Source organism: Calonectris borealis, chromosome 10 (genome assembly GCF_964195595.1).
Source record: "Calonectris borealis chromosome 10, bCalBor7.hap1.2, whole genome shotgun sequence".
Lineage (NCBI taxonomy): Eukaryota > Metazoa > Chordata > Aves > Procellariiformes > Procellariidae > Calonectris > Calonectris borealis.
This window is the reverse complement of record NC_134321.1, coordinates 10,261,849-10,271,321: the sequence shown is the minus strand read 5'-3', so window position 1 is coordinate 10,271,321 and position 9,473 is coordinate 10,261,849. Positions and strand designations below refer to the sequence as shown.

Genomic DNA, 9,473 nt, shown 5'->3' with positions numbered 1-9,473 from the left:
CACACAAAGCACTGCCAGGCTCTGGTTTGGACCTGACCCTGACCTCCTCAAGCCTTCAGGCAGACTCTGCACCCTACGGCCCCTCTCAGCACGGCTCTTATTGAAAGACTTGGTGCATTTTATTCTCCATCCTGAGTTCAGGGGACACAGAAAGCTTCAGTTGTCGCTTCCCCGCAACTCAAGAGCAAGATTACGGGTGCTCTTTTCATACATATCTTGCAGACTCATTTCTTCTCTCTTCTATCTGTTGTCTGACTTTTTTTTCTTTATTATACGTTAGCAATCAACAGCTAAGCCATGGCGGGTTTCTTCCTGCGCAGGGCTCTGAACACGGCATTTCTTGCCGAGGGAGCGTTCCACATGGGTGGCTTCCACTCATGTTTGTTGCTGCAAGCGGGACATTCGTGCCAGTCTAACTCTAATGTGATTACTATCCCATTAACAGCTTTACATATTCATTGATTTGCAGAAGCGTTTTGTATCACCTTAAGCTCCAGAAGCGTTGTGACAATACATTAAAAGGAACAGAGAAAGAAAAGATCTTGGGAAGTGTTGTATTTCTCGTTATACTACCTTATCTGACAAAATGGTAGCTCTCAAAGTTTATCTTGGCTAGTCTGTAACAAAGCCTTGGTTTTTATGAATTGTCATTCTGCTAAAAGACCTAATTTTTCTACGATGTAATAGCCCACATACAATAACCGAATCTCAAAAAGCACAACATGGAGTAAACACTTTGTAATGTACCTAAACACAGTAGCTACCTGATTTTGCCACCACTTTATTTCAATTTAAGCCAAGGGACAATTTAAAAAGATTCATTCCCAAGTACACAATTCAGAAAAATATGAGTTACTACTCAGAGCAATATTTTGAATCAGTGCTGTTAGTTGTCTTAGCTGAAATTCAACCTTGATGATATCCAAAGGTCCAATAAAATTTTTCATGGAAGAATCCCATATTTGTAGAACATAATAAAATTGTTCAGCTGCAGCTCCACGGCCACTGAGAACTGGAGAATGAAGTCTGTCTTTCTGGGGAGTTTCTTATGTCACGGGATGTTTTTCAAACACTCTGTTACCTGAGAAATATCAAACATAACGGATAGTTACATATAATAGTACCTTTGATCTTTGTTAGTAACGGTTGGACCCGATGATCTTAGAGGTCTTTTTCAACCTTAATGATTCTATGATTCTAAGATAAAATGCAAGGCTGTTTATTGCTAACGAGTTAGGTGCTCATTACTGTGTTCCAATAGGAAATACTGACAGCGATAGGCAAAAGAAAATGTTCAGTGTTAAATCGACACACAGCACATTTTAGGTCCTATTATAGCCTGTGCAACGGAGAAAGGAGAAAACCCTTGCACACAACTATTTTAAAATTATGTATCAGAGCAAGAAAGAGGAGCATTTGTTTGATTTATTATCTACTTTTTCAATAAAGTTCACTTCCAAATAATACTAATGCCTGCCTTTCACATTGTGCTTTTCATTCCTAACTCACAAAGCACCCTCCAAAGGAAGTCAGGTTCATTTTACAGAAAACAAAAATGAAGTGAAGCCACCTCTCTGATGTCCCGGAGTAAGACAGCACAGTCCCCAGCTCTGTTGACCGCTAGTCATAGGAACAAAGGATTAGAAAGGGCATCTTGTGTCATCAAATCCAGCTTCTTACTCTTCAAATCAATTTTGCTATAATAATCTCATGCAAGAGTCTTTGGGGCGCATGATCTCCGATATAAGCTCCTGCAAATGCTCTTTCAAAATCATCTCTTGTATATCCTCATCCACGCTGACCCTGCGGTGGGACTCTACCTAACGCCAGGGTGTAACACACCAGTGATTTGGGACCATCACCCTGAAAATGCCCCCAGTCTCAGGCACTGGAGGATGAATGGGGTATTTCTTCCCATGTCTGCTCCAATTTTATGGAACTTTTGGTGTTCCATCCTAGTAAAAGACCTGTAATAGGTGCCGTGACAGACCTGGAAGGTGTTCCTGAAGCAGAGAAATAAAAATGCCGAGAGCCTGACAAGTGCAGCCGACTGCAGCTGTAAAAACTGTGTGTGAAATCCCTGCACAAATTCATGGCGCAATTATTATTGCAGCGTTAACTGGAGGCTTGCAGCAGCCCCGGGTGCTAACACAAACAGGGCATTTGGGTTTACCCATGCACATACCTGTCCTTTTGTGTAGAGACTGACATCCTGGCCAACCACAGAGCCTCCAGTACGCTCAGTCCAATATATTTCCAATGTCCATCACCCCCTTCCTCTTTCAAATAACTACTTACTGGAGGAGTTATTAATGCCTTTCCACCTACACAGCCTAGATACTAAAACTCACACAAAGGCAGCTTTTAAGCTTTGAGGTCACGTTCGAGTTGCTGGTTAGAGTGTCTCTCTGGGCAGTTCTATTATGCAGCAGCTACAGCAATAGGATAACATGATACAAACCTTTGCTAATAATTGAGCGTGAAGTGGGCTTTTTGCTCGGTATCTTCAGTTTTTGTACCTTCACTTCAGAGCATGTTTAGAACTGGCTTCAATACTGGGAAAATTATTTCAGTTTGTTAAACACAAAGCTGTTACCCAACTGTTAGATGAGGGCACGGCCCCCGAACTTGTTTCCCGGGGCTGTGCATGAGGCTTGGATCCTTGCTGCTGTTGCGGCTGCAACTCCCCAACCGCCCACTTCTTTGTTTGATTGTCTTTTCTCACTGAAACATATGTTCCCCCTTTCGATGGCATTTTGAGCAACAGTTTCCATTGTATGCCCCTCTTGACTGACAGTTTGATGGCAGCCTGTAAATTACTTGGCACGTGTTTTGTGAATCTGCTTGAAGGAGGGTCTGGCTGCTTAGGTAAGTGCATCCTTTTGCAGCTTTGGGGGCAAGAGATCAGCACAGGTTTGGGTATAAAAATACTTGACCACAGTTGATATCATCCTTATTTGAAGCTCAGCATTGTCCTGTACCTCAACACCTTTATCTCAGCTCCTGGGACACAATGTCCATCAGTTATGCTTGGCTTTCCCCATTTTCCTTTCATACAATGCGACACACATAAAGCTTAATGAGGAATCAAGAATGGATCAGACTGAAAACACCTGGGATCTGACAGACAGCCCAGGTAAGCATTCGGGCTGCTGGATGTGCAAGTTAAGAGAACTTTGCTAACAGTAATGCATTTGCTGCTTTGCCTTTATGCGGTACAATCTTGTCTGTGTCTCTGGCCATGACGTTTCCACTGTAGCTATAATTACAGGATCCAAGCAGTGCTGTATGGAATTCATGTACTCTTTACAGCTGAATCAAATGGCCACCTACAGGGAAATGGAAGTCCAGAAAATGAGGTGTGTAACTTTTAGCACAGTATTACTTACAAACTCAAAATAGAGCCCTGGAATAGGTGCGAAGGGGACATTATGCTTTTGCTGGCCTCCTACAAGAGGACGACATTTCACTTATAACCATAGCTAACTGTATTGCAGCTTTGTTTTCATAAGAATGATGATATGCTTCAACCAGAAAAACAATCAACCTCGATGCTGAGGCTGCTGTGCGTTAGCACACCCCATCTATTTGGGGAAGCCTTTTGCCCTAAGCCTTCTAAGAGTGGGTATGACTGCTCTGCACAGTCACTGCACTTCTTCTGGTTGTTTACATCTTCTCTTGAAGAGATAATTTAACTCCTGTGTGTAGCCTTCTCCCTGCTACAGAGGTGGTGGCTCCAGATGTTTTACACTTCAAAAATACCAGCACGGGCCAGATTATGTTTGTCTGTTGGATTTCTGTTGATATTAACTTCCCTTGCATTGATTGAAATGACAAAGAGATTACTTTATATGTACTTACTGCAGAAAAAAGAGAATTTTGGGTGAAAAAGCATAGACCCTATGATCTGATCCATCTTCTCTTTGCTATTTCCAACTACTTAAAGCATAATGTCACACTGAAATGCACACTTGGAGTGCTGCATTCTCTTCTCCTGACAGATTGTTATGATATTTTCCAAGGTGACCTTCATAAAACATGGTTTTTTTGAAGCTTATATTTCACTCTCAGGTCATAACAGTCTCACACAGACAAGCAAACTGTCAGCTCCTGCTTTCTAATTAATGGTTCTTGGAGGCTTCTGAGTGGGGGATATAATTAATAGCACTTAAGTTTGGAGTGCAGAGAAATCTATAGCTGATTACTAGGATGTGTATTTACTTAGGGATTATATGCAAACAGCTTCTAAGTGCAGCCATGAACAGCTCTCAGGAATGCTCTCTGGAAAGTCCTCAGGACCAGGCACCACCTTGAGTCTAACTCCAGTGTAAGCACTCAAAAACTTGCCCTGCTTATAAAGCGAGGCTCCCGCAACTGAGGGGTCCCTTCCTGCTGTACTCCTCTCCCCTGCTCCCGTTCCCCACACCAGAGTCCACAGCATGTTGTATTTTCTATGACTGCATGGTGGTTCTGCTTGCCAACAGGCCGCCTACAGTGGAGGAGAACTATTGCAGAAAATACCTCTGGCCATGCCTGTGTTGTCACTGTGGCACCCACCCAGGAGACAACCTGCTCTGTGGCCCATACTGCCCAGGTGCAGCATCTTCTGGGGCAGACGGGCCCGGATCCACCCCGTGGATCCACTCCGAGGCATAATCATTATTTTGTGTTTTTATTCAGTTTAAAGTACCAGAACTAATGGGAGGGCTTTTCTTGCAGTAAAGCAACCAAAGAAGGGTGTTGCGAGCCACCTTGTCATACTTTCCTAAATTTAAGGAAAGTGATGGGATTGCTCTGGCGCCCACTCGCACGCATGCAACGTGGATTGTCAGAGGTGCCGGAGCAAAACCAGATGCAAGCCAAATTGCCAGCTTAAGCTCCCTCTGGTCAGCTGCTGCTAACAGTGGTAATTTCCCTGCTGAAGTCAATAGAACAGCATCTTTTCACACATGCTGAGATCTTGGTGCAGAAGAGGTAGCTGTGAGGCAGGATGAGTGCTCTCAAAGAATGAGATCGTCTCTCTTTCACAGTGGGGTGAAAAAAATGAATAAAATTTCATATTCTCTGACAAAGTTGAAAAGACTGTATTCTCCAGAAACATTGCCAGACTGGGGATGAAGGGGAGAATTGACATCAGAAATCGTGTGCCACTGTGCAGCCCGCATTATTTGGAGACATTTTTAAATGAATTTTGCATGTTGAATGACACAAAATATTCAGATGGTTAAGCAATTAAAAGCTATTGAATATTTGTAACTCAAAAAGCACTAGGCAACAGAATATCACTGTCAACCCTTTTATGCAAAGGGACGTTTTGACATCGCACTTAAGACTGACTACTTTTCTAATGGCAAAAAAAATTACTTCAGTTATGCATAAAATAGGAAAACTTCTACTGAAACTTGTGCAGCCTGGTTCTTTCTTCAGAAACAACTCCACAGAGTGAAACTGCCTTTGAAGAGAAACATTTTTCATATACCATCTGAAGGTTAGTAACTCTTTTAATCTTTAGCCTTTTTGCTGGCATGTGTAATTTAAAATGCACAAAACAGACTATCAAACACTTACCCAGCTATAGATAGTTAGAAAATTTAAAAGGTGCATCTGAAAATAGGAAATTGGAAATTAAGATGCTGCATCAAATCTTGCTCTTTGAGTAAGGACTCTATCCCCATGGATCCACCTCAAAGAGCAACCAGTTATCAAACACAGCTGACCCCATGACAGCCAACACTGAACGAGGAATGGTCCCTAAAGAGGTCAAATCTTGGTGCTACTAAGCAAGAAAGTGACTAACTGGGGCAAATTATATATTAAAAATCCCTTCCACAGAAAGTTTTTTTCCTTTTCTTGTCCTCCTCCAGAGCCACATGAAGTTCTGCTGACCTTCGGCACTGCAGACACAGCACCATGAGCAGCCCTGCAGAGTCCGCACATGCTGGAGGTGTTCAAGAAGTGACAAGTCTTCTAAAGAGATGGGATACAGTGGCATGGGGACATGCAGTGAAAGACAAGAAACACATGCAAAACACAAATTCACTCACTGATTTCATCCACTCTAGGCAATTGTACACATGAATGAATTATTTTAAGACAAGTATTTTCTTAAGGGTGTAAACTTAGCAAGGCTAAATGGGGTTCATTTCTTTAGGCAAGTAGCTGGGTATTTCTGATCATCTGGGCACTGGTGTAGAAGCACTCAGCTGTGGCTACTCAACCAGTCAAGAGGGATCAGTACCAGCAAATGTAGTAGGGAGAAAATCTTGCCTTGTTCAAGTATTTCTTAGGAAAAAGTCACCTGCAAGTCCTTCTTGATCAGATAGTCTATAAATACAGGTAAAAGGTGCTACTGTACCTCGTCAAGTCATATAGGAGTTGTGGCAGTTGGTGAAGGACTTGTGATAAATGTAAGGGTAGCTGGGAAAGCTCTGAAACACAGCTCAGTCTGTCCAGGCTAATCTAGTTGAGCTGGGCTTCTTTGAACAAAACACTTAAGTAGAAAAATAATGCATGAGGCCTTAAAAATTGCCATTTTTTGGCTCCAGAACACCCACATTCAGCTCTTTCTGACTTTCCCTGTGCCACATGAAAAAACTCAAGTCAAATAGCATCCAGGTAAACTTATAAATGGCAAAATAAATCCTTTGTAGGTGAAAAACAAAAATAGCTTTGAAGAAGGATGCATATAACCTTGTTAATTTGCCAAAAGTTTTCAATCTTCTTCATGTTAGAAACAAGCTTGAGAGAGTAGATAAAGGTTGAGAAATTCAGAAGGTGCTTAGATATACCTTTATCTGAGGTTCAGAGCCTTAAACCTCAGAAGCAAAACAATGTCAGGGAGAAGAGATTGACAGTGATGCCTTGTGTTGGGAATCAAGGGTTGGAAGGACTGACTGTACTGGGCAAAATACCCTCATGATAATGATGCCAGTAGGATTTAATTTACCAGTCTGTTCTAGGAAAGGTAATGACCTTAATATCATGGGGAACTTATCAAGAGGTCATCCATGCTGATTTATTTTCATAATGAATGGAAATAAAAGTACAGCCACATGAATTTGCTTGCAGGAATGAATTTACACCATCTATCCAGCTTTGTGTTTAGTACCAGAAGAGCCTAAGAAGATTTTATTGGTATGTGGGGATTTAATTCCAACCCCTTTGAGAATCTCTGCAGAAAAGCATTTCTAACCAGACCAAAAAAAAAACCCCAAACCTACCAAATATATAATGGGGAACAACATCACATTGGAACAGGGATGCACCATTTTATCCGAAGTACTGTTCATTTGCTGCTGTGCCATAGATGAAGCACTACATAATGCCTCTGTTAGCAGAGAAGAGTGCCTACCTATGCATTACCTAAGGTTATGCTCTTTCTGGCCAAGTAATTAATTTTTGAGAAGCATATTTCCAAGAAGGTGAAAAGTGAGTGTCTGAATACAAACCCAGCGGCCACTGTGTAGTCCAAACCCTGCTGCTCCAAACCCGGGAGGTCCTAGGTCCCAGATGCCGAGGACAAGTTTCCTTCACAGATGGGAATTACGTGTGTTACATAGCTTTCTGTGTGCCAGTCCACAGAAGTGTTGGCACAGCTAATTTGACTGGAGAAGACAAGAGCATGGTTATCATGCAAGAAAAAGCGGAAAGGAAAGAGTCCGATGAACCAGCCCAAACGGAGATGACAGAATGGCACGGGAGACGAGAGCTGCCACGTAAGTGTGCCACGCGCACACTTAGCTCGAGATTTCTCAAGCTGGGCTGCAAGCAGTGAGTCACAGGCAGAGAGAAGGGATATTTATGGGATTTCGGTTCTTCAGAGGAAAAAATATGAAACAGTCAGAAATGACAGAGAAATGAGAGTGCTGGATGATGGCAAACAACATATGGGGAACAGGGGAGAGGGAGCTTTTGGCATCATTGCTGCAGCGTACATCCCAGCGTAACTCATATTGATCTCCGGGGGCCGGTTCCTTTCTACTGGAAGAATCTGGCTTCTGGGACTCCAGGTACAAAATGAAAAACTCTCAATTTCTAGGGCACCAATGTTAGTGTTTGCCGAGTGTTTTCTCTTTTCTATTCCTCCCTGCAAATCTTTTTTTTTTTCTTTTAGAGCCAGTGGAAGATTTAGCAGAACAGGCAGTTTTCCAGCAGGCTTAATTTTGAAAGTTGAACTGATCAGATGATTTAAGATTTGCCAGATGAAGTTAGCATTTGCTTATCCACTCTATCGTCTGAATTCTGCTGGGATTTTGTATCTATAGATGCATACACATACCTGGGTGTACACAGACACAGCAGTTTTTAACTCATCATAGAGGTACCAAGGCTATTTTCTGTTCTAAAAACACAGGGAGGATATGTTAGGTTAGACATTCCTCTTAAGTAACTGCTGATGATTCTGATTTCCAAATATGTTATTTTTGCTGTCTGGAAACTAAATGCTCTAGGATGGTGCTGATTTGTTCAAGAAGGAGCATGTTCCTTCAGCCACTGTTGGAGTGCTGTGTCCTTTTGGAAACAACACAAACCTAAGAGCTTTCATTTCTTTCGTTCCATTTTACATATTCTCCCTCTGTCCTCAGGAAGCCTATGGAGGACTGAACAGAGTTTTGGGTGTTGCAGGAGAAAGTTAATTTGTAAATCATTACCTTTAATTTTCCCCAAAATACTTCTTCAGAATTGCTGCTTCAGCTGCCATTTCTTCTTCTGTCCTCCACTTGTCAGAGGAATCCTCTTTGTCATGTCGTTGCAACTTTTTTGAGGGAGGAAGAAGAAAAAAAAGAACAAGTTTGTTGATTTTTTTTTCCAGTTTCATTGTCAAATTGAGGGCATGCCTGTATGCAACTAATCTAACTACTCCATGTGTCCGTGGGATGGAGGGACCTGGTGATGAAGAGATGAAGGGTGAAGGTTACTGGTTTAGAGTGTTGACAGTAGTTAACTGGCCCTGATGGATTTATGACGATAACGCAAGGTGCCAGGGTGATTGATAGGCAGTGAGAGAGTTCACCTTTGTGAGTTGATGGTCAGATACCTTGCGAGTCTTTGATGCAAAGCTGGTAGGTAACAGGATAACACACACACTCAGGTATTTTGAAGTGCCCATTACATCCATGGAGTGAGCTAGGCAGAAGCTGCCTGGAACCTTGTCAGTAATTCATGTAAAATTTTCTCTCTGCCTTTTCCTCTGCCCATGGGGCCACCTTTCCCATCAAAGACCTATTGTGATAACAAGGCCCTGTTGCAGCTGTTTCCCACTGGCAGTTTATACCAGTAGTTTTCAGAAGAGATACATTCCCTCCCTCCATGCAAGTTATTAGTCCTTCCTCGCCCTTGTTGAAAGTGAGACACATCCTTAGTCTAAAAATAAAACTTGTTCTTTTAAGCACAACTATATTTCATTGGTGATTTAGTGGGGAAAAATACCAAAAGTATGTGAAACAGGTAATTTTTGCATCTAGTTTGCATAA

General features: G+C 42.1%; 1 protein-coding gene across 2 annotated transcripts in view; it reads right to left on the bottom strand.

Moving 5' to 3' along the window:
- Positions 1-545: 545 nt before the first annotated feature.
- Positions 546-9,473, bottom strand: part of FHIT (fragile histidine triad diadenosine triphosphatase) — a 628,091-nt gene continuing 619,163 nt past the window's right edge. The window contains exons 7-8 of one of the 2 annotated variants that reach the window (XM_075158453.1): positions 8,652-8,755; positions 546-1,081 (exon numbers count right to left, since the gene is read on the bottom strand). In XM_075158453.1, the coding sequence (XP_075014554.1) occupies positions 8,654-8,755 (102 nt within the window). In that variant the 3' untranslated portion in view covers positions 546-1,081; positions 8,652-8,653. The remainder of the gene's footprint in view (positions 1,082-8,651; positions 8,756-9,473) is intronic. The other variant, XM_075158454.1, reaches the window with a different exon arrangement.